This window comes from Colletotrichum aenigma (genome assembly GCF_013390185.1).
Source record: "Colletotrichum aenigma strain Cg56 chromosome Unknown KSG_Cg56_contig06, whole genome shotgun sequence".
NCBI lineage: Eukaryota > Fungi > Ascomycota > Sordariomycetes > Glomerellales > Glomerellaceae > Colletotrichum > Colletotrichum aenigma.
This window is the reverse complement of record NW_023500912.1, coordinates 4,466,218-4,489,034: the sequence shown is the minus strand read 5'-3', so window position 1 is coordinate 4,489,034 and position 22,817 is coordinate 4,466,218. Positions and strand designations below refer to the sequence as shown.

The window sequence follows — 22,817 nt, the reverse complement described above, 5'->3', positions numbered from 1 at the left end:
ATTTGCGATATGAAACTTACCATCTCGCAAACTCTGCAGTTGCATTCTAACACAAGTCCTTCGTAGGTTCTATCCAGAGGGGTGCTACGCAGGCGAAGTGTCAAGGCTCCGCAGTGGCAACCTCCTGTTAAACATTTGGGCTGTCCAGAGAAGGAGGGGTTTCGGCAGTTTTCAAGCCAGGTCGTTGTTGAGAAGAGCTGTGCCCAACATGATCAACCCTATCAAAAGTGAACATAAGGAATCTTTTGATTTCAGAAGACTCTTTTCATACTGTTCCAGCTTTAGATCCTTGACATCAAGGCTCGGAATGTCCGCGCCTGTACAGTCAGATGTCGAAGGTCGCCCAGTAGAAGGTACCACTGCTTAAATTAAACGATATCTGTGTATCAGACGAACTGGTCGCCATCACAGAAGTAGCGCAAAAACCGCAGAACTGTGAGGTGAGATCATGTTTGCCGCGGGGGATCATCGCAAACTCTTACCTTATAAGTGGTATTTTCCGCACCGATGGTGTAGCTCGTCAGACAGCTCTCGTCCCCTTTGACAAAGGTGACCTCACTCCGGCTGGCGGACAACCATAGGTTTGCCTTTTTGACACACAAGTCGCAACCGCACTGTATGGCTTTCCCGGGTTCTGGAAAGTAGACGACGTACACAACCCCAGTACAGTGGCAGTCGCCACGCAATTTTCGCGTGGGTTCGTGGGGTCCGGTCATGCTGTAAATGAAGGCAAGATGAAGATAGGTAGCTAAAGAGCTTTCGCACAAGATTTGGCACAACTTTTAAATCAGGCCCGTCGGGCTTCATAATGATATCGGACCCGGAATGGAGTTGCTCTTCCGTAGGCTTTGAAGGTATTTGTTGAGCTGCGGATCCTACGGCCCGCCCACCAAACATGCTGCTCGGTCTCGGTTTCTTTAGTGTTTGTATTGGATGCCAGCTGGATTACCGCGCGCCGTTGTTGGCTCGTGCATTCTAATACTGCATGGTATTGTTGGGCCATACTATGCGTGTATGGAAAGGAGAGCCCCTCAACTCTCCGGCAGCAGCCAGGAATCTCAAGCCGAGAACTTGTGGCACTGACCTTAATAAAATGAGATTATGCGGCCATTGATAGTTACGTTCTGCACAGCACAAGTCTTGAGACAGAAGCACCAATACTATCCGCTAGTAAAAGTCCGGGTTTTCTTGCAGCCACTTAGATTGTTCAATGACAACGACCAGGTGCATACTCAGCTTACCGCTGAAAGTAATAAGCTACTAGAGCGGCGTGACGGGATTGTTCTACTCCGCTTCAGCGGTGGAGATTGCACAACGTTGATTTCCCGCGCGCTTATGACTCAGTAAAAGCCGGTGCCTTGATCAATGGGCCAAGGACGTTGACTAATTTTGTTGAACTGCCAGCAAGACCAATCAGGCATTATGATAGCTGAAACCATTGTTAAGCCCAGCTATTATACATATATCCACGGCATACCATCGTACTCTCTTGCTTCGTTGCGTCCTAGAGCATATCAGGTAAGTACGATACCGGCTTAGAAGAGCATGGATTGGTCCAAGAAGAATCTATGATGTGCAGTGTTATGTAAGGAGAGGGTTTGAAGCCAGGAAACTCAAAATGTCAGACTGGAGAACGCAGTATGGGCTTCGTACACATGAGGAGATGGAATGCTGAGGAGCCCAGGTTTCACAATATTTGGCCAACCGGCCGATTCTGACTATGTTGGGTCCTTCTTGACCCTTCGCTTTGCCCGAGCAGCCGCATGATGGGATCACATGCGCGTCTTTCCTGCATTGCAGATACTTGCTCTCATACTGTCTAAATCATTATCTCCTGTGTTCTGAGATCAGTGTTTGACCGATGCTTGATATCTAGATTCTAGTCTGTTACAGACAATAACGACTCGCTCTGAGGAGAAAACGGAAATCGAGAATAGGACGAAAAGTGTGTAGTAAACCCAGTCTGAAGGAGACGAGCAAAAGTTGGGTACGCCCGGACGATGCACCAATGGAATTGAGAATGACACTGTGAGCCTCGAGTCCCGTCCATGTTCCTGCCTAGTGTCCGCCCTCTCTGACTCTGTCTTGCTGAATTTTGAGCTCTCAACGATGGGCTGAATGTTAGATTAACACAAAAGCTGCGGCAAGACCAGCAATTGCGGCACCCCACGTGGGCTTCATCAGGCTTGCAGAGCTTCCAATCAAATCATATCCTTCAACCGCGTACTTCTCGCTTGGCTCTATACTGGCAGGATGCGTTGCATTGGTAGGATGTCGCCTTATCGTGAAGTAGAATACCTTGTCGGATGAAAGCTTGTTCTGGTTCTTCATAAATGATTCCACCTCCGAGGCCGGATTCCAGTTGTAGCCGTATGTCCCACTACCCGTAGTCGTGAAATTCTCTTCAAGCGCGTACCCGAAACCCCCTGCGCTATTTGCAAATTCGCCATACCACCAGAGATCAATTTCGGTCCATTCAGGGTTCCCCTCGTTGTTCAGTGTCCATTCAATGGTGATTGGCGCGGAGAGGTTGAGCTTGCGGTCGGCGTCGGGCGCTGTGAATTCTAGGGCGTTGATGAGGCGCGCCACCCCGATGAGCGCTGTAAGTGTAAACTTTTGCATAGTTGCTGTGTTCGAAAAGTGCGTGTCAGGTTTGATTGATTCGGTTGACTGGTGATGCGGGTTCAGTAGCGTTGTGTGCCACGAGACGGTGAGGAAAGCAGCTCTTGACCGCAGTGCCTGGAGACCAGTCGGGGTAATAAATACTCTGATTGCGTCAAGCTGAGTTAGGCAACATCATGTGGCATACTGGGGGTAATTCAGGAGCTTGTGTTAGGCCAAGCAACTTTAGCGCGTGACTGCTCGCAGTAGTGCATGGGTCAGGGTGCGTTTTCCTTTTGTTTGCCGCTGTTGGTTCTGATATTTGGACAATCGCTCGCTGCAACGGTGACGCCAAGCTTCGGGTCGTGACTAAGAGGCGCAGCAGTAGCGAGAAGACTAACCGTGTGTGGGCAGGTGTTGCAGGTCATCTCAGCGCCCAATCTGGTGTAGATGTTCGTCCGGAATGCTAATTGATCAACCTTACATCAACCGCATGTTGAAGGGACGGAAGAACTTCGGTGCCTCTCATCCATCGCTTTTGTCAGCACTAGACGTCTAGGACAGTTGTCTGCAGACCGACTTGATGTCCAGTCCGTCATCTTGGCTCTTGACTTCCTTCTTTCGAGTTTGATCGCCATCGCCTCAACTCGTAGCAGCAAATATGGCGGACCTAGTTGAGCTTGACAGTCTCGAAATATTGGCGATCATCGACAATGAACTCGACCCGATCTCACCTTGTCCCAACCCCCTAATCGAGCAGACCGGTGGCATCAGAGACCTCACCATGCGTGCCATCCGAGAGTCTCCCGAGGAAGGGGGTCCAGTCCCAGAGCTGCGAATGAGCAATATCTGCTGCAGTGCCCACGGGCTTTCGCTGATGATAACGGGAGTCAAAAACGGACAAAAGCGCACAATTCTCTTCGATACAGGGCCAGAGGAAGATATATGGGAGCGGAATGCCAAACGCCTCCGAGCTGACGCTGGTCAAATCGAACTGATCACGCTGAGCCATTGGCACAGAGACCACTCCGGCGGAATGCTCAAAGTCCTTGATATGGTATCCGAGGCTCGTCAGCGGAACAGTGGTGTTCTGTTACCAGTCACAGTTGACCTTCATCCTGGTCGCCCAGACTATCGGGGGGCGCAGGTTCCCGGCATGCCTGTCATTTCCTTGGAAGCTGACCCGACTTTCGAGGAAGTTGAGGCACACGGGGGCACTGTGACGAAGAATAATCAATCCCATACGGTTTTGGACAACACGTTTCTGATTTCCGGAGAAATCCCACGAGTATCAGGCTACGAGGCAGGCTTTAGGTTTGGAATGAGGTTTGACAAGACCAAGGGCGAGTGGGCACAGGACGAGAAAATGCTCGATGAGAGAATTCTGATGTGCCGCCTGAAAAGTAAGTCTCGTCTTGTCTCTATCTAAGTGGACTAATTGAGAAACGACATTGCTGACGATCACATTAGACAAGGGAATCGTGATGTTCACAGGGTGCGGCCACGCAGGTGTGGTAAATTCGGCGAAGCACGCCATGGATCTTGGTAGCGGTGCGTCACTTTATGCAGTCATCGGCGGTTTTCACCTTGCCGACGCTCAACCCGACATCATCGAGCAGACTGCATCTGACCTGAAAGAATCTGGGGTCAAGGTGCTCCTTGCGGGGCACTGCACTGGCTGGAGAGCCAAGGCAGAGTTGAACAAGCAAATGCCGGGTATTTATGCACCGTGTTTCGTGGGATCAAAGTTTGTGCTGTAGCCACGGCGGTCAAGAAACTGACCTATGGGGGACAGATTCTGTTTTCAAGGTCTTCAGAAGAGTAATAGACTGGACACAAATAGGTTGCAACCAAAATTGAAATTATTTCCCTAGGCAATGGCTTCTAACTCCTTGCTTTTACCTCCCAGTCTATATCAAGACACGCTCTTTCGATAATAATTGCAGAGACCATTTCCCATGACAAACATAACAATACAAGATGCTTTTCGTCTCAACATGCGCTGTAAGGTAACAGGCTACAATCCAAATGGCAGGTTAACCGGGAGTCCGTTAACGAAAGGCACATTCACAGGCAATCTGCCACCGCCGTTGTTCCGACCACCGAATGGGAACCCAGAGTCGCCGAAGTTGACAAGTGATGGCCCTGATCCCCCAAAACCCGTGCCTCCAAAAGGAGTTCCAATGTTGACATTGGTGCGCTCGCGATCACGGTCGTCGGTACTCCATGTCCAAGAGCGGCCACCATCACTGCCTGTGTCGATGTTGATATGCACACGCCGATAGTTGCCGTCAGCATCCCGGTCATCTTGCCGATTTTGCTGATCTCCACGGTCTCGTCTTTCTGAGCGACCAGATCTCTCATTTTGCTGGTTCTGACGAGTGGTGTTCGCACGCCTCGGTCCCTCCTCGGGATTGGTGCGAGCCCGGTTCGGGCGTGGCCGTGCCGGCTCGGGATCGGGGCGCCGGGGCACCTCTTCGTCATACGAGTCATCGTCTTCTTGCTGGTACTGCCGTCTTGACTGCTGATTCTGCCGTGGTGGGTCTCTTGGCGTCTTTAAGTCACCGTACATGCCATAGATGCTGTCCTCCCAAGCTCGTCCAGCCTGTTCGCGCTTGGGCTGCTGGCGTGGAGGCGACAGACGCTGCGGCGATCTAGGTGGGATGGTGTAGTCATTGTTCTCCTGGCTGTATCTGCTTTCGTCTGTTCTTCCAGTGCTGTATCTGGAGTTGTTTCTGTCGAAGTTGTTGCTGTATGAGCTCGTGTACGGTTGGCTTGACTGAGAGTTTGTGGGGGTTTGTCGGACCAGGGGGCCGGAGTTGGGAAAGGGGGACTGCCCTGGACGGGGGTTGCTTGAGTTCCCTGGCCCGCCGGGGCCAGATTTATTGTTGTTATTCATTGCGAAAGTATATGGGAGATCTGAAAGTATGGCTGGTAGCAGAATGCGACTTGAAAATGGCTGGCAGAAGGAAATAAATGCGAAAACTCAATGGCGATCCAATGTCTTTTATCTTGTGTGATCGGTCAATCACGGACCTCTCTGATGGTGCCATAAGATACCCACATGAATGTCATGCGTTTCAAGCGCGTTTATGGAGTCGAAAGGAGTGCGAGGTTCTCCGGAGTGACGAGTTGCGACCTTACGACCTTGTTGCTCGAAGCGTTTCAAGTCGAGCCCCCGATGACCTGGAACGTACCGATATCAGACCACAAGAATCCCGACGACGTGGAAGTGTCCCCTTGGCCTGTATCGGCATCGCCCAACAACACGAATCGCCTTCGATGGACCCCAAAAATCTTGGGATGACCTTTCGGAGATTTCTCAGAGAGATCAACAAGGTGCCCTTCTTCGTCTGAGGGCGTCCGAAGTATCCTTGTCATCGTCAGCCCATCTCAGTATCACGACCCCTGCAAGCGTCGCGAGGAGCCGAACTACAGCGTACCCGCAAGACCGGTCAGTGCTTCAACTGTAGATCATGGGCTGTTAAAAAAGCAAGGTTTCGGCTCTTGTTGTGACTACAATCTGGTAATCAGCAGATGTGTCTTGGTGACGATGCTTTGCCACGGTGTTGCAGCTAGGATAACTGGTTAGGAGGTTCCCCGATTGTCTCTGGCTAAGCGCTGGGCGCATGGCTACATAACAGTTGCATAGGGGCCAGAACGAAAGTGCGTGCGAAGATGACGATGTCTTTGAGACAATATAAGTCATCGCTGCAGCCGATCGAGATGGTCTCCGATTGCGCGGGCCCAGTCTTTCCAAAATCGCCAAGATTGTAGTCATAAAGCTTCCACATTTCGTGGATGGCGGATAGACAAAGGTTCCGAATTGGACAACCAAGCCATCAAGAGAAAGATGTCCAGAATTTCACATTACGTTACCCTGAATTTCTATTTCGGAAAACGGCTGGAGTGGGAAATCAAGATCCGAGCGCCCGTCCCATCTCGTGGGCTTGGTATGGGGAGCACGGATTGATCAATTTTCCGCTGCTGGACTCCCCAGACGATTGAAGGCCTGCTTACTGCAAGCGAGAAGGTTACTGACAGTAGTTCTACCGAAGCGGACTTTTTTGCGGAAGCAGTTATGCCCATACGATGGAGAACTACAAAGGGGCAGGGGATTCTCCGGATGTTCCGTTAATTCAAGGCTTAAGTAGTCCGGCGGCTTATAAATCACCGTTTGAAGAGGTAGCAGCGTGCGACTTGCGTCTTCGTCCGAGCTTGAATTTGGAATCATGTTGGTTGATGATTCGTCGAACTTTCTGGCGTAACTTTGGATATGATGGCATAATCGAGCCTCTGAGCACGACATTAGAATTACGGGCCATCATAAAAAGCGTTGAAGTGCGCGAACGGTTGATCCGAGTAATAATTCTTCAACTCACATCCCAAACCCAGATCAGCCATACTACCAACAGTTTTCAATCATTCCTATTCACCATGCCTCATTCCGCCGCTGTTATTCCCGCTGCCACGACACCGTTGGTGGTGCAAGATGTCGAGACCCCACAGCCGGGGTCGCACGAGCTTTTAATCAAGAACGAATTCATCGCTCTCGTACCCATCGACGCGAAACTTGCCAAACTGGGAGTTTTCCCAATTCCTTATCCTGCAATTCTGGGTACATCGTATGGAGGCACAGTCACGGCAGTTGGTCCAAATGTCACCGACTTCAAGGTCGGAGATAAGGTCGCATCAGCTAAGACTGCTGGTGCTGAAGGCAACAAATTCGGCGCGTTCCAGAAGCAAGTCATCGCTCGGGATGTCACCACCAGCAAGCTGCTAGCATCAGTCGATTTCAGTGGTCCCGTTGGTCTGATTGGAAATTTCAGCACTGTCATCGGCCTGTTTAATGAGCATCTGGGACTTCACAAGCCTGATGCGCATAGCAAAGCCCCGCCGAATGGCAAGAAGATACTTGTCTACGGTGGTACTTCAAGCTTTGGAAGTCTATCTGTGCAATATCTTGTACAAGCTGGTTACGATGTCGTTACTACCACGTCACCTCGACACAAATCGCTTGTGGCTAAGCTTGGGGCTGTGAAAGTCATCGACCATACACAATCTTCCGATGCGGTCATCAAAGCCTTGAATGCGGAAGGAGCTTACGACTACGTCGTGGACTCTATCTCTCTTCCAGATACCATCAAGATCACCGGCGGGGTTCTTGGTGCTCAGGGAGGTGGTAAAATATATGCACTGCTACCGCCCTTCGGCCCGGACGATCTCCCGGCAGGTGTGACGCGTGAGTTTGGCTCGTGGAGTGCGCCTTTGGGAGAAGAGAAGAACGCAGGTCTTCTGAAGTGGGCGTTCAACACGTACTTTCCCCAAGCAATTGCGGAAAACAAGCTCATTCCGCTTCCAACGCAGAAGATTGATGGTGGTCTCGGTGCACTCAACGAAGCCCTTGATATCCTGAATAAGGGGGTCAGCGGTTTGAAGGTGGTTGTAAACCCACAAGAGTAGTTAACTGGAGAAACGAAAGAAAACATTTTGAACAAAATACGTTTATCCCAACCTAATGCACAAACTTTTGAAACCAGACTTCAGTCATCGTGAAGATTGCCATCTCTCACTGTGTGGGTCGGACCGCCCCACAAAGTGCGCTAGGTAAGGTAGACCCCCGGGCCGGTAGGGAGGTACCGCGACTCGTCGGGTGAATGACTCTCCCGTCCGGTTCGCCAAATTAATTAAGCCCTCGGCGTTCGTCAAGACTTCATCCTCGCTCCTATTGCACCGACACACCCACCATCGTGATGCGATGACGACACTTGTTGCTCGAGACTATCGCTGCGCGATATGCGGTGGACCGCTCCAGAAGCCCTCAATTGCCTTACGGTCCAAAGCCAAAGATGAGGTGAGTGGGATCGATGCAGGGGATGAAGCCTATCGCGGGCTTGATCCTGCCTACTTCGATGACTGCGACATCAGCTGGGTTGAGGAACTTCGGTTCCTAGGTTTCAATCCCAATGCTCCATCAAGTACCGAAAAGGCCTTATTAACTGGTCGAGGCAGGCTAGAGGAGGGGATTATAATGGCCGAGAGAGGAAATGATGTCAACGCCCCTCACTCGGACATCGGCTTTGGGGAATACAGACTCTATTACGACTCTACCCGGCTCGATGCTGTCTTCCCACTCCACAGCGTCTGCCATTCTGAGATTTGGAGGCATTTGCTTTTACAACATGACATCCAAGATCACAACGACATGCTGTATAACGTCATGTTTGAGCTATCACATGGGCAATCGTCATTGGCCTTGGAGCTTGACTACGGTATAGACATGAGCCCGGCCTTCAAACTAGTGCCTGGGGAGGAATTTATCCTCATGAACCCCGTCAGCGCCTATTCTGAGTGGCGGCTGATGTCTCTCGGCAATATCGACACTTCGGAGTACAACCACATATGGACACCGAGGCAGAAGACAGAATGCGACTTTCTAAGGAATCTCCCACCGGAAGTTCTCCTGGAAGTCGCATCGTACCTCGATACCACAAGCATTTTTCGCGCGGTCGAAGTGTCTGATCGCCTGCTCTCCATTGTAACTGGCAATTGGTCTTTTTGGAAAGGGCATCTTCGCGCACACATGCGGTGGTTTAATCAAGCATACGAGGACGCAAAAGAGGCAGAGTCGAAAGGCCAGAAGCCTGATCTAATGCTGTGGGCCTACGTTCTTCAACCAGACAAACCTGACTCGGCGCTATCATTAACAATGCATAATCGAAAACGCATCTGGTCAATGTGTGAGGAAATCACGCGGCGATAAATGGCAAAGTGGAAACGGGAAGAGAGCGAGTGGTATCAAAACCGCACCGCTACCTCAATCATCGACGCTTCCCATTGCGATCAGCTCGTTTCTGTTCAGGGTAACAGTGTAAGCAAAAGCAAAGATCTTCGTACCGTCCCGTATATCCAATCATGCGACGATTTCCACCGACGACGGACAATCCAGGCCTACTTTGACATCAACTGTTCTGGGCTCGAAGGTCTTGAAGAAACCGCTTTTGTTGCTAGTCAAACGGAGCCAAACCACGACGCTGGGATCTACAAGGAATTGGTTCGCCTAGGTGACGAAGCCTCTACTCTTCGAAAGGCCGTAGGTCAAGTCAACCCGGGCCAAGGTATCATTGGATTTGTACTGCACACGACGTGTACTGAAGCCAATGCGGTTTCACTCAAATACACCGACTTTCGGTACATCACACTCCCCAACTTTTTCTCTATCTGCATCAGTGCGGTCACCGTAAGTAACCCAACTTACTTTGTAGATACGCTCTGCAGCATTTCTGCAACTAGATAGCTGCACATCAGAATAAAGCGTCCTACGTATGCTTTCAAGCTTTGCTAATCATGTGTAGGACTCGGCGGGGCACAAGAGGGCACAAGAGGGCACTTCAATGGAATCGCCAAATTCCGAGTTTCGAGCGGTAAGTTGACCCTTCCTCGTATGTTCCATGAGTGTTTGATGGAGTGCACGGTTTCCCTTTTAATGGACGCCATACTGACACATTTGATACCCGCAACAGTCTTTCGCTGGAATGTCTTACATCGGAGCCCTGTCAGGCTTCCTTGAGGATGGAGCTTCGGATGAAGACGGAGCGGGAGAACGGGGTGCTGAGAGAGATAGCGATGATGAAGACGATGAAGATGATGGCCTGGTCGGATATCTCGAAGAAGCAAATGAGGAGTAGACTTGAGATTGCCTACCTTGATCAAAGTTCGACGGCAGTTGTGTACATGTATGGAGCGTATATCAGGATCTCATTACAAATCCGAATAAGTTGAAATCGTTGTAGTCCAGTTCAGAGCCCAGAATGAGGTCAATAGTCTTCACAACCATGTAATATCAGAAGCAGTGCGGTCTGAGGCAAGCTCAAGTTATTCTTTCATTGTCGCTAATCAATGCTCAAAACGCTCCAACAATCATAACCCAGTATATACAGCAGCCATGAAGTCCCTGTATGCAATCTTGGACCATACTTTCTCATAGACCCTTAGCAGTAACCCACACTGCGCAGAGAGTAGCCGTCGGGGATTCTTTGGCTGCCAGAGAAGCTCAGGCCACAGTTGTTGTTGGCATTGACAGTGTATCCTGCACGCGTGATGGAGTCGTAGATGTTGGCGTAGTAGTTCATCTGAACGCAGCCGCTGCCGACTACGGCCTGGTTGATGTTGAGAAGTTCAACTTGGCATCCGGCAGCGGCGGCGAAGCCGGTATAAGATGCCAGAAGACAGACGGCCACGGTAAACTTCATTTCTAACAGGATATTAGGTCCTGGAGAAACTGTTGAGTGGTATCTTAAAGTGCCTTACTGCTAGTCTGAGGGGTTCTCTGTTGAAATTGTGAGTAAAAGTCGAGGTATGGTTCCAGAACAATGCTACTGGAGAGGAGTTGGATTGTTTTTATAGACGTTCTAGACTATGCAACAGCTCTTGGTCGGGAAGCAGCCGGATCACCCGTTCAATTCGATGCTTGGTCGACTCCATTATCTCCACACGATTAGGTGTTCTCAGATGACTCGAGATTGTTCGTATCCAAGAGGGCCAGGTAAGGCGGTATCCCACAGGGGTTGGCGGCCCCAGAAGTGGAACCAAGCAAATGATTGTTCAAAAGACTGCTGGTTTCATTGTTTTCCCACAAATCCAGTGTCCAATCAGCCTACTAGTTGTATCAAATGGCTTCGGAATCTGGGTAGCGTTGTTCAAGACTTCTATCATATCCATGGTGATGTCACGTACGGCCTGCTCGCCGATGTAGGCAACAATCATTGATGTCGGACTGAGCCCGAAAGCACGAGTCTAGAACATCCTTGCAAACTCTAATAGAAAAGGTCATCCCCCATTATCCATGTCCATCACATAAACAAAAGAATGCCTGACTCGAGCACGGATCCGGAGTCTCGCATTCACCGTGAAACAATGAAATGACTTATGCATAGGTAGTTGGGGTAGCATAAGATTACTGGATTCTTCGTTATGTTTAGCAGTGTCTAAAAGAGCAGACTTTGAGGCGAGAGTGACAGCAGACTGAATAAATTTGCGGCTTGGCTTGTGAAGATCCCATGTTTTTATACCCTTCAATCAACAATCTCGACTGTGCGAACTGTGACAACTCGGAGATGTACATGATTTGCAAGGTTATTCCTTTTCCGGTAACGCAGGATCGACAAAGGTTCGCTGTCACGCCTCTAACAAATAAGCTTACTAGTCCGAGCAAAAGTCAAATAGACTGAGAGGTAGCTGGTAAGAAGTATCATTTATTTGTGATCGCATTCGCCAATGATCCCATCCCAAACAAGTACTAAACTGGCAAGAATATATCATTGAATTACTTGCCAGGTCAGTTTGCAGCGTGTTGCCTTCATATTGCTGTGGTGGAATGTGAGTTCCTTTCGGGCGTCAACGAGACTACCAGAGCAACCGGTCTTACTCTCACACCCGGAAACTATGTGCCCATCCAATCGACTGCGAGTGGAAGGCAGAACAAAGCGGCCTCCGCATTCACTACTTCTTATCAGATTCCTCTTAACTATAATAACCGCTCTTGGGTAGGAGAAAATAAAAATATTGTTTTGATTGGCTCGAACATCTCACATTTTGTGCTGTGGTCACTCCGCAGTCGCTGGAATTACACCAAATTGCCCCAATTCCTTCTTTCGTATCACCGCATATAAAGCTTCTGTTGAATACCTAGAACTCTAGTATATCTTTCAAGTGTTTTCGAGTGCACTGTGTCATGTGCCCGTTCTATAATCGCAATCCATGGAAAAAGTGGCTCCATCCGCCAGAACATTCAATAGTTACGGATAGGTTGTGTAGCTTCTTTAGTAGCCCAGCTTACAAAGCTGCGTGGAAGAGCTTCTCCAAGCGGACACCCTCGGTGTCAGCAACCTCAGTGTATATTCTAGGGCCGAAATGAGGGTGATAGGGATACGGGCTACAAGACATGTTAGTGTTTGACAGGGCTTGAAACATCATAGCTAGGATATTAGCTCACCCATATTCCGGAGTAAAGGTAACTTGGAAATCATCGCCCCTCGTCTTTACGGCATTTTGAACAATCTTGACCCACAGCTTCTCGAAGAACTCCCTCTCATCATTGTAAATGGGGTTCGAAGGATCGGGACATTGTGATGACTGAGTTGTACCAATGCGAGCGTGAATGTGGTGAACCTGCAAATTAAAGCTTAGTCTCAATGCATCATGGAAAGCCAGTGAGAGTCTCTTTCTCGAGCACTTACGTGAGGGATGACGGATTCGAGAACGGTAATATCCTCCTCAGATACATCCAAGAGTCTTTCGCCAACGACTACCCAGTGGGAGATGTCCGCGGTGATTCGAAGGCTCCAGGAGAGTAAGCCCAAACTATTTTCGAAAAACCAGCAGTTTCAATATGTGGCAACCTACTTTGGAACTCGATCCAAAACGTACTTCGCAACGTAAGGATGGTAAAGGGAGCGGTTTCTGTGTGTCTCGTGGGTGACCTTCCCAGCGAAGCCCAACTCCTCATCGATCTTGAAAGTCCCTTGGTAAAACTCAACCGACTGATCAGGTGTCCAGATATCGCTGTGCGGCAATGTGTAAGCTACGCGAAGAACATGATTCGCATGTCAAACTAATACGAACCTTCCAGACTGTGCGTTGACCTTGACAGGCTTCAAAATCTTGGCGCGCTCGAGCTGCTTGCGATAGAAATCGAGGTGGTCCTTAGGGGTCAGTCCGGGGGGTCTCGGTCCTTCGTATCCAGGCCAAGAAGACATGATTCTGTGCGAATGATGTCAGACGCGCTCGAGATTTAACAGTACGTCAATGAGCGGCGTTAATCGTAGGCGACATACTGTGCGATGAACTGGAGGCCGGACTCATCCAGAAGCTTTCTCAATTCGGGGAGATCCTCGGTCTTCACGGCTCTGTAGTCGATTTCAACTCCGGCTATTGGGCACTTAGAGTTAGCTTCCCTTCCGAATTTCTTTCCTGGCAGTCTTTGCTCACTGTAGCCCTTGGCCTTGAGCTCTGGAAATAGCTGCCTCCATGTTGCAAAGTTATCGCCAGGGGGAATGCCCCAGGTTGTGCGGAAACGAGTGATGTTCGGCATGGCGGGTATTGTTTCGGTAGTGTAAATCAGAGCGATGACTTTTTGAGAAAAGAAGAAGGAGGAGAGCAACAGTCCACCGGTTACCGATGGAGGGGTGAACAGCCAGCTTTTTAAACCCAACCTTGAATTTCTGACGCTGGGCAAAGCTCTCTGTCTCCATAGCTCCCCGCGATTCAATGCCCCGCGAAAGTGTCGAGCTTGAATTCCCATCTATAGCCAGCCAATAAGATGACGGCAATTGAACAAAAAAAGACCCAGGCGTGGACCCCGAACATGGACCGAGACCCGCCGAGTCAGCGGCGCGTATCTGGGGACAGCTTCGAGTCTAGAATGGATAAGTCCGGCGAAATATTACCTAGTTGGTCAGCTGAGAGCTGAGAGTCTGAGACAGATGTCCACAAAACGGCGCAAAAGCACGTGGGACGTCAGAGGATATGACAATGGCATCATGTTGATTCCGCGGGTTCAGAATGGACGCTCCACTTTGATTCTCAAAGAGGAAATTATCACCTCGGAATCCGGGGAACGAGGGGAAATGTGGGTACTTGGGCCTGCCTGTTCCCCGGACATAGATTACCCAAAGTGAGGATTCATGGAAAGACACCACCATCTTTTTGATCTTGCTGGACGACAGATGTTATGTTCAAAGAATTTACAGTTGAAATATGAAAGCCCGTTCAAAGAATTAACTGAATCCAGTCATAGAACACATCAGGAAGTTCCATAGCGAGATGATGCACATGTCGGCGCGGATCCAATTACACCAATACCACAGATTTGCCGGCTGCATGTCTGCGACTGATGCCGATGGGTTGCAAATCGTAGCTACGCTGGTTGATAAATTGAGACATCGTGGTCTTTCGGTTGAAGACGACAATGAAAGCGCCCACTCAAATGAAGCTGATTGTCTTCTGCCTACTTTACACTAGACACAAGATGCTGGTGAAGGCTTCCGCAGCGAGAACCATGCGAAAGGTCTTACTCTCCACGTAAAATCGCATCTGTCCTCTGGACATTGTTTTCGAAACTTTGCTGCAGATGAAGAACTCCGGAACGCTGAGGCATTCTGCAACTACGATCTCCGTGCGACATCCTGCTAGTCGATCATAAACTGAATGTGTGTCTTCGCAGTCCTCGGACGTTCAGCTTTGCGCAAATTGCCATTAAACTCCAGTTGACCCACAAACCTACAAGGTATATGGTATGATACGCATATAATGCTGACTTGAATGTGGTGGATGCGGGGTGAGATGGCAGAAAGAGCCTCAAGATCCGCGTTTGTTCTGTTGCGATTAAGAAGATGGCAACATTCCAGGAAACACACTGGTAATGATGAACAATTCATCTGATGCCCAGTACAAGTATTATTTAGAGCTTACCCGCATCATAAGAGACGACTTGGACTATGCTTCGATGACAGCACGCAATGAACGCTGCTCTTCATTTGCCTTCCACTGGGAAGCTTCACTTCCACACTCGCACTGAACCATGGGGGTTAACCAAGTCCAGTGAGAGAGTCTTAGCATGGGTGATTAGCGCATCTCGCCGTAATTTGAGCTGCTCGGAAAGTCCCGGTCATGCTGACTGTGCGTTGACCTTCAATTTGCTTAGCAAGACTCGCCGTCTGATTTAGTGGCTTTTAGCACTGTCTCACTAGTCAACGCCTTTCCCCTCACTTTGTTGCCTCCCCCTTCTGGGGATCTTGAGCGAAATGTAATGAGACATGCAGTGAAATGCAAATTCGAAAAAAAGACGACCCTGGTCTCTGGTTCTGGCGATCAGAGTATTTCGGCTTTCAATCAATCAACATTCGGTCAACTTTCATATGTGATGATTGACGTCTTGATTTTGAAAGCTCTTCTGAACAGGAATCTGTTGGGTAATCATCTTCAGCTTCTTGTACGCATGGTCAAAATGAGTTCCTCGGATCTCGGCTCTGCACTGCACTTGCCCTGCAAGAATTAAAGCTTTTCGGTCTGGTTAATGCTAAGCTTTAGACTTAAAGGCTCAGACCTAGGTGTCTCCTGGTGTCATTTAAGCGCGACGCCTGCCATCCCATGGACGGGCAAGCAAGACATGGGTCCGTTCGCCTAGTCGGAGCAGCACTAGGCAACATCCCAGACCTCGAAAAGGAGAACATAGTTGATGCTCCAGATCGAACGTCCTAATGTAGTGATTATTCGCTTGAAAACCGTATAAGATGAAACAACGATTGCCAATTGCCTTATTTCTCATTTGGACAAAACGCCCCCTCAGGTCGGAGAATTTGAAGCCGGCTGTCCTTCGAAACAGCCAAAAATGCTCTTTTTAGGCTTTTGCCATCAGGAGGATGTGAAGTAAGTGACATGACGAGACATGAGAGCCCTGTCTTCAGCCACATGGACGTGCAGCAATCAAATCACAAATCTCGGGGGCGATCCTTCGTGCGTTCTCCTGGTCTAGAACTCGTTGATACAAACTTGGGTTGCGGGGGCTTGTCTCCACCACCCGCACCACCCTTAGACGCCGCTTCGATCATCCCGTCGGCGGGGCCCTTCTTCAACGCCCGAGACCACTTTTTAGACATGAGCAACATCTACCAGACACCCAACCCCCTCACTACTGTTCTGACTTGTTCAGATCCGGAATAGTCAGACCTTCTCGCCATTGACGCGTCCACTTCGACCAGAGATTTGGGCCATAGGAGCTACCCGAGGTACCCGTCCTTATGACTCTATTTTGAGAGGGTAACCTTGTTGGACCATGGTGTTTCGGCGTGATTTGTTTGATTTCTGGTCGAAGCCATCGAAGAGGTCCATGGGTTTTGACAAATCCTTGGTCAGATCATGCGGCCCGCGGTGATCATGGCCAAGAACCTCCAGATATATAAGACGAAGATTTCTCTCGCCAAGATGTTCGTTCCTTTCTCATCATCCCATCACATTCCGCCACATCCATTCATTCTTCATTACTCTGAAGCAAGTCTTCACTTTCGTTCTCGAAACTCAGCTCTTCATTCATTCACTCACTCAAATTCCAACTACTTCCAATCTTTCAACAGACCACTCAGAGTCATCTTAACACTCTTTCAAAATGAAGGGAACTATTTTCGTTACTGCTCTCATTGCCTTCTCGGCCGGTGCTTTTGCCCACGGCGGAGACTACGACACTCCCACTCAGACCACTCCTTCCGGCGGCCAGTCTGGCGGCAGCCTCCCCATCAACATCCCTGGTGTCGGTGGCAGCGGCGGCATCGGCGGCCTCCTTGGAGGCGGCGGCAAGGGTAGCGGTGGTGCCCAGGGCAGCGGTGGCGGCAAGGCTGGTGGCGGTCTCGGCGGCGGCCTCGGTGGACTGCTCGGAGGCGGCGGCAAGGGCACCAGCGGCGGCGGCATTGGAGGCATCCTCGGCGGCGGCGGCAGTGGTGGCGGCAAGGGCACCAGTGATGGTGGCATTGGCAGCATCCTCGGCGGCGGCGGCAAGGGTAACATCCTCGGCGGCGGCGGTGCTGATGGCGGCATTGGCAGCATCCTCGGCGGCGGTGGCAAGGGCGGCGGCGGCGCTGAGGGCGGCATTGGCGGACTTCTCGGTGGCGGCGGCAAGGCCGGTGGTGATGGCAAGGCCGCCGGTGGCCTTGGTGGTATCATTCCTACTGGTCTCCCTGGTGGCGGCGAGGGCGGAATCGGAGCCATCCTTGGCGGCAGTGATAAGGGCAGCGTCCTTCCCACTGGCATTCTCGGTGTTGGAGGTGCGGGAGGCATTGGTGGGCTTCTCGGTGGTGGTGGTAACGGCGGAGGCAGCGGTGGCATCGGTGCCATCATCCCGACTGCTCTCCCGATCCCGGGCATCGGAGGCGGCAACAAGGCCGGCGGCGACGACGCTCCCTCCACCTTCGAGACCCGTGTCCGCACCACCACTACTAGCGACGATGGCTCCAGCACTGCTGAGCCTGAGACTGCTGAGCCTACCCCGGCTCCCTACTAAGCCATGTGAGGCTTTTCTCTATGTCACAGACAAATTATAGCACCAAGATTGGTAAATAGTACTCTTGCAAATTACGAACATTCTGCCATATCACCATGCCCCAAACTGAAGTCGTCTGTGCCCAAACAAGTTAGAAATGATTAAGCATCCACGACCGACACCCCTTCATTGGCCTCCTCTGTGAACTCTGATTCATTCTCCCATTGCGTACTCTCCTGATCATCGTCACCTCCAGCCCAAGGTGAACTACCGCTGTTATCCTGAGGTCTGACAGAGGATGTGGAAGGCTGAATTGCGAGGCCGCTGATAGATATAGAGTCACTATCTTCATCCGTCTGTGCCAAACCTGGGGTCCGAGTCGTGGAAGTCAGTGAGTCATGGGTTCTGCCCACAGGCCTTCTCTCTTCCAATGTGGTCTTGACGTCATCTCGGATTCTCTCGGTTATCTGTTGAAGCAATCGTAGTTTCTTCGGGTCGGGGCCAGTCTCTGAATCTTGGCTCTCCAAGAGCCCTGGGAGACGCCAGTTGGGATAGAGATTGAAATGAGGCTTCCTCACCGACACCTTATCCGGATGCAAGTCGAAGTAGTAGTGGCAGAGCTTGCAGGTAGGCTTACTGCTTCCGATGTACTTCCAACTGTTCCAGTACTCGCGGGGATGCTGCAGCCCGTTGTCCAACAGATAGTCATGAACCTGGATTTCGGCATGGACTCGAGGCTTGAACGACCGCTTGCTGATTTGCGCATAGATGATGTCATTAACCCCAAACCTTTGCATTTCGAGGGCCTTCTCCAGGTAGTCTTCTTTCTCCTCGTCGTCTTCTGTTATCATATTGTTGACAATAGAAACTGCTGTGAAGGATCGAGACTTCCCGATTGGTTTCGGCCCCGGGGGGCTCGAAGAAACCGAGGTGATGTTAAACGATCTCAACATGTCCGGATCGCGATCGTTTGCATCGACTATCACGTTGGCTGCCTGTCGGAATGACAATAGTCGTCCAAGATAATGGCGCAGTTCACACCAAGATTCGGAAGAATTGATGGACCCATCCTTGGCGTGGTCTTTGATAGCAACCTCGATTGAACTGCTCTTGATGGCAACAACGCCCTTGATGAGCTTCTCACAGTCGCTCAAAACTTTTGAACGCGTCAGTCTGATAGAACCAAGATTTCGGGTGTACCTGCAATGACTCACTCTTGTCTTGCACTGCACCTGAGTCTCGGGGGAAATCTGCCTTCTCCCTCAGCTTCTCAAGCTCCGATTTGAGAGCTAGCAACAAGTCAGCAACAGAATGACCAAAGGGGACTTGCCGAGCATAAACCTACTCCCAGTCAACTGCCGCCTGTCGCAATCAGCGATGCACTTGTTGAGATACTTGATGAGCTTGTTCAAGTAGTCATTCAAGCGAAGCATATTGAAGTGCAAGATCTTCCAGAGCACCTGCTTGGTCAGAGGCTTGGGCTTCAGGCCAGCCGGGTTCTTTCCCACCAGAGTCAGAAGACTGTGAAGGAAGTCACGGGTCTCGGCCAGTTCATCCTCGGTTCTCTCGTTGGAAGCGAAGACAAATTCCGTTCGGTCACTGCCGTTGAGAACAGCCACGGCAGTAACCATTTTACCACCACGTTCGTTATCGCAGACCTGAGCCAACTTGTCAACGAAGCAATGAAACGCTTGCTTCTGAGAGGTGAGAGAGTCATTCTCCATGATGGGAGTCTCATTGAAGACCTCCCGACCGTCCCGACAGGCAATCTGGAGAGCATACTCGAGAACAACTGGCTCATAGAAAAGCCGCTGGTGGTCAAGAGCAACGGGCTGCACTGCCAAGCTTGGAGTCTGAGACATGATCGATGTGATTGACGGTAGTTCCAAGACAATGGGGTCAAATAGAGGGTCCCTCGGGGTCAGTAGTGTGCAGGAAGATAACGAGAAAAGACCAGAGCTGTTATGGAGAACTGAGCTTTCAAGTAGAATTTCGTCGACAATCCAACAGACGATGGTAAGTATGAATAGACCAGGAAGATATCCAGTTCAGACTGAGGCCCGGGCTTTTAAGTCCAAAATCTGTGTCGCTGTTGTAGAAAAGTCCAACACAGCCGACGTCAGACATGTTTCTTTGGGAGTTCTCAAAAGTGGACAGTCCTCCCGACATTTCGTGTTTTCCCACTTCTGCTGTGGGATCACCAACGTCGATTCTACTCGCATCTCCAGATTTCCACTCCTCAAGACTGCAACTTGGAGGGAACCACTAATTTACCAATGACATACTCCAATTGAAGGGTGCCTAGCTGTCTGGCCCAAAATTCGGCCCAGATTATGCGGTGCAAAGCCACACCGGCTCTGGATACATCACCAACATGGCCGGTCAGGTCGCCATGCAGCACAGCCCGTATCAGCCAACATGGCTGCATGTTGACCGGCCAGCAAGCGGTTGGAACGATCTGCGTACTTGGACTCGTTGATTCTGCGACAGCACTGGAGGTTCGCGTCCATTGCCGTCATTCAGGAGTCTGCAGTGCATGCCGGCATGTCGTCAGGGCCAATCAGCGTGAGAAACGACACCGAGAAAAAGAAATGTTATACTTTGCTGCCATCCAACACAGATGTAAGCCCGTTTTCCAATCGCCCACTCACACCTTCCAGAGCTCCACGATGTCACCACAGCATGCTAATCAGGCTTTTGATGTGGCGTGGAGTGCTCGGGGTCTACGTGTCAAGACGCCGAGTCGTCGGGGAATAGGCAGAAAGCGGCCCAAGAACTCAACTTGGTTGTATCCCCGGTCCTTTTGGAGGCCCCCTTTTTCCATTTATCTCACCGTTGGTTACATTGTGTTGTAGCACGATCTCTCTGTACCTCTGGTTTGACCAAGATCACGCCTCTGACGTCCCATTAATACACCTACCTTCCGGCCTCCAACATTTCTAGCTGCTGTTAGAGTTCTGACCCCAGCATTACTCGCATACCCGAGAAAACGTCTGACTGCTTCTTTGCTTTGGTTATTGATCGGAATCAAAAGTAGGTGGTCATGGATCGAGGGTTCGACCACATCTTTCGAGCTGGGGCCCAAGATCCTGTCTTGTGGTCTGGTGAAGAGGATGATGAGAGTGATCTTGGGTACAAACTGGTCCTGGCTTCATTCAGTGACAAGACTGACATCTTTTAGACCCTTTATATACCCATACACCACTTTGGATGATGAGACGGTGAACCCAGTGTCGTTGCACTCCTCAGATATCACCTCGACCCCAGTTCTTGGGACTGACGTGTACCCGCGTTTGTAGACGCCGGGGGACACATCGTTCTCAGGAGACAGCGGTCCCGGAGATTCTGAGGAGCCTGTGACGCCTCCTCATCGGGAAGAAAGCCAGCCTGTTCAGGAGAGGACCTATCGCACCAAACGAAGCAAAGGGCCGGTGTTTTGCATCCCTTGCGGCCTTCGCTTCCCCAGGAACACAGAGCTAAAGTATAATTTTCCTTCATTTACATGGTCTCCCAAAGCTGACTGGCTACTCCATCTTCTCAGCAAGCATAACAAAAGACTCCACGACAAACCCAGAATACCTTGCCCGGTTCCAGGGTGCCCCATTCAATTCTTTTCGGACAACAAAAAGATGTATCGACATGTTCGGAGTGCCCACCCAGTGTATGCTGCGAACCCCAAGAATAAGATTCCAAGCGATGGCGGGCCATGTCCGTTCATTGGCTGTGTCAAGAAATGCACCCGTCGCGACAATCTCGTGCGACATATCAGAGAGAAACATCAACACATGAGTAGGGGTAAAGTGGTTCTTGGAAGTTCATAGTTTAATGCGAATGGAGCTTTTGGTGCATTCATGCGTTTCGGATGGACATGCGATGCTGCTTTAGTCTTTTTCTCGACCACATAACAGCCATCATTTCAAACCCACTTGCCTCTGCGCGCTGAGCTTCTGTACATGCCATCCCATCGGAGACGTAGAAAGACTCTGCAAATCAGAGATCAATCTTGGGACTTACCTCGTCCTTGGTCTTGTATTACTCAGATTCTTATCTCTTCATGTGCTAGAGCGATGAATCTCTTGTGGGCTCATTAATACTCGACTGTTGTCGCCGTCGATATCGTCGCTTCGTTGGTTGCGAATCAACAATAACGTACTTCGCCTGTGTCTTCGAGCCCATACGAGCACAGCCACAGCCTCTTTGAAGCAGCCTGGCACAGGAAATCTAGATCATCGTCGCGTTGATGCCTAATTTTAATACATGCTTCTTTGCATTTCAAGGCCTTTGATTTGACAACAATTGGATGGTTGCATTCGTCAGACTGCAAGCGGGTGGCTCAGCTTCCTGGTCCCCTCTAACGGGTTCAAGCTATGGCTGACACTTCAAATCCTACGGCGCATGCCACAAGCATAAAGCCTGACACATTACCTCGCTTTAATTGAGATTTTGCAGTATGACTTCCACTCCAGCATCGGGCTATCTTTGTCTGAACGACAAAACTCGTCAAGGCATTATGGTAATGATGCAAATACTGCATCTACGATCGACATCAGAACTTTGCAGCCAGTTTGTACCGGTCACAGACATTGGAAACCCCGATGTCAGCGGGCTAGGAGTATGTAAAGACTAAGCTTGAGCTTGGATGCGGCGCTGATTGTTGCCCAGGTCCTAATCGGATTTGTCGGAACAGGTTGTCTGGTAGTATTTATCTTGATCGGCCATTACATCTTCACCTATGACCCAACACTTGATCCTTTCCGGGGACCAGAAGAACGGCACAAAAGGTCTTCGGTCCCCAACGCAGTAGATGTCGTCGTTTTGAAACGACTGCGAGGGGCTATGTCACTTCTAGGCATCAATTTTGAGTGGTTAAGCAATCACAATGGCGGAACAAAGATGGAAAAGGCGCTGAATAAGGTGCAATATCCAACATACTTGACATTTTCAATGCTAACAAAAGCCAGCTTGTTCTCAACATGAGTGACATTCAGATTGTCACTGGCCTTGCGATTCTCATCAGTGCCTACCACGGCCTACCTCGGTCCCTGTCCCGATACCACTGGTTGATGATCACATATACTGCGTGAGTCCCAATTGAATGCTATGCACGGCTAGGCGTATCAGCACTAGGCTTACCAATGGCAATGACATAGCTGGTTTTCAACTGTGACTCACTTAGCTGCTCTGT

General features: G+C 50.2%; 8 protein-coding genes across 8 annotated transcripts; 4 read left to right on the top strand and 4 right to left on the bottom strand.

Moving 5' to 3' along the window:
- Nucleotides 1–2,121: 2,121 nt before the first annotated feature.
- CGCA056_v010219 (uncharacterized protein) lies at nt 2,122–2,622 on the bottom strand (the record flags this gene model as incomplete). The annotated part of the gene is made up of 1 exon (XM_037325466.1): nt 2,122–2,622. One exon carries the CDS (start codon nt 2,620–2,622, stop codon nt 2,122–2,124), a length of 501 nt encoding a protein of 166 aa, XP_037177302.1.
- Nucleotides 2,623–3,262: 640 nt separating this feature from the next.
- Nucleotides 3,263–4,426, top strand: CGCA056_v010218 (7,8-dihydropterin-6-methyl-4-(beta-D-ribofuranosyl)-aminobenzene-5'-phosphate synthase; the record flags this gene model as incomplete). The annotated part of the gene is made up of 3 exons (XM_037325465.1): nt 3,263–4,004; nt 4,072–4,317; nt 4,422–4,426. The coding sequence occupies 3 exons, from the start codon at nt 3,263–3,265 to the stop codon at nt 4,424–4,426; spliced, it is 993 nt and encodes a 330-aa protein (XP_037177303.1).
- A 192-nt stretch (nt 4,427–4,618) lies between these two features.
- Nucleotides 4,619–5,500, bottom strand: CGCA056_v010217 (uncharacterized protein; the record flags this gene model as incomplete). The annotated part of the gene is made up of 1 exon (XM_037325464.1): nt 4,619–5,500. One exon carries the CDS (start codon nt 5,498–5,500, stop codon nt 4,619–4,621), a length of 882 nt encoding a protein of 293 aa, XP_037177298.1.
- A 1,538-nt stretch (nt 5,501–7,038) lies between these two features.
- On the top strand, nt 7,039–8,064 carry azaJ-0 (Dehydrogenase azaJ; the record flags this gene model as incomplete). The annotated part of the gene is made up of 1 exon (XM_037325463.1): nt 7,039–8,064. The coding sequence occupies one exon, from the start codon at nt 7,039–7,041 to the stop codon at nt 8,062–8,064; it is 1,026 nt and encodes a 341-aa protein (XP_037177299.1).
- A 1,300-nt stretch (nt 8,065–9,364) lies between these two features.
- Nucleotides 9,365–10,289, top strand: CGCA056_v010215 (uncharacterized protein; the record flags this gene model as incomplete). The annotated part of the gene is made up of 3 exons (XM_037325462.1): nt 9,365–9,841; nt 9,957–10,025; nt 10,125–10,289. The coding sequence occupies 3 exons, from the start codon at nt 9,365–9,367 to the stop codon at nt 10,287–10,289; spliced, it is 711 nt and encodes a 236-aa protein (XP_037177300.1).
- A 2,146-nt stretch (nt 10,290–12,435) lies between these two features.
- On the bottom strand, nt 12,436–13,693 carry CGCA056_v010214 (uncharacterized protein; the record flags this gene model as incomplete). Its single annotated transcript, XM_037325461.1, has 7 exons — nt 12,436–12,535; nt 12,596–12,771; nt 12,840–12,942; nt 13,006–13,164; nt 13,225–13,362; nt 13,437–13,530; nt 13,591–13,693. The coding sequence occupies 7 exons, from the start codon at nt 13,691–13,693 to the stop codon at nt 12,436–12,438; spliced, it is 873 nt and encodes a 290-aa protein (XP_037177301.1).
- A 4,100-nt stretch (nt 13,694–17,793) lies between these two features.
- CGCA056_v010213 (uncharacterized protein) lies at nt 17,794–19,494 on the bottom strand (the record flags this gene model as incomplete). Its single annotated transcript, XM_037325460.1, has 3 exons — nt 17,794–18,788; nt 18,847–18,921; nt 18,978–19,494. The coding sequence occupies 3 exons, from the start codon at nt 19,492–19,494 to the stop codon at nt 17,794–17,796; spliced, it is 1,587 nt and encodes a 528-aa protein (XP_037177295.1).
- Nucleotides 19,495–20,675: 1,181 nt separating this feature from the next.
- On the top strand, nt 20,676–21,119 carry CGCA056_v010212 (uncharacterized protein; the record flags this gene model as incomplete). The annotated part of the gene is made up of 3 exons (XM_037325459.1): nt 20,676–20,764; nt 20,814–20,923; nt 21,028–21,119. The coding sequence occupies 3 exons, from the start codon at nt 20,676–20,678 to the stop codon at nt 21,117–21,119; spliced, it is 291 nt and encodes a 96-aa protein (XP_037177068.1).
- Nucleotides 21,120–22,817: the final 1,698 nt, after the last annotated feature.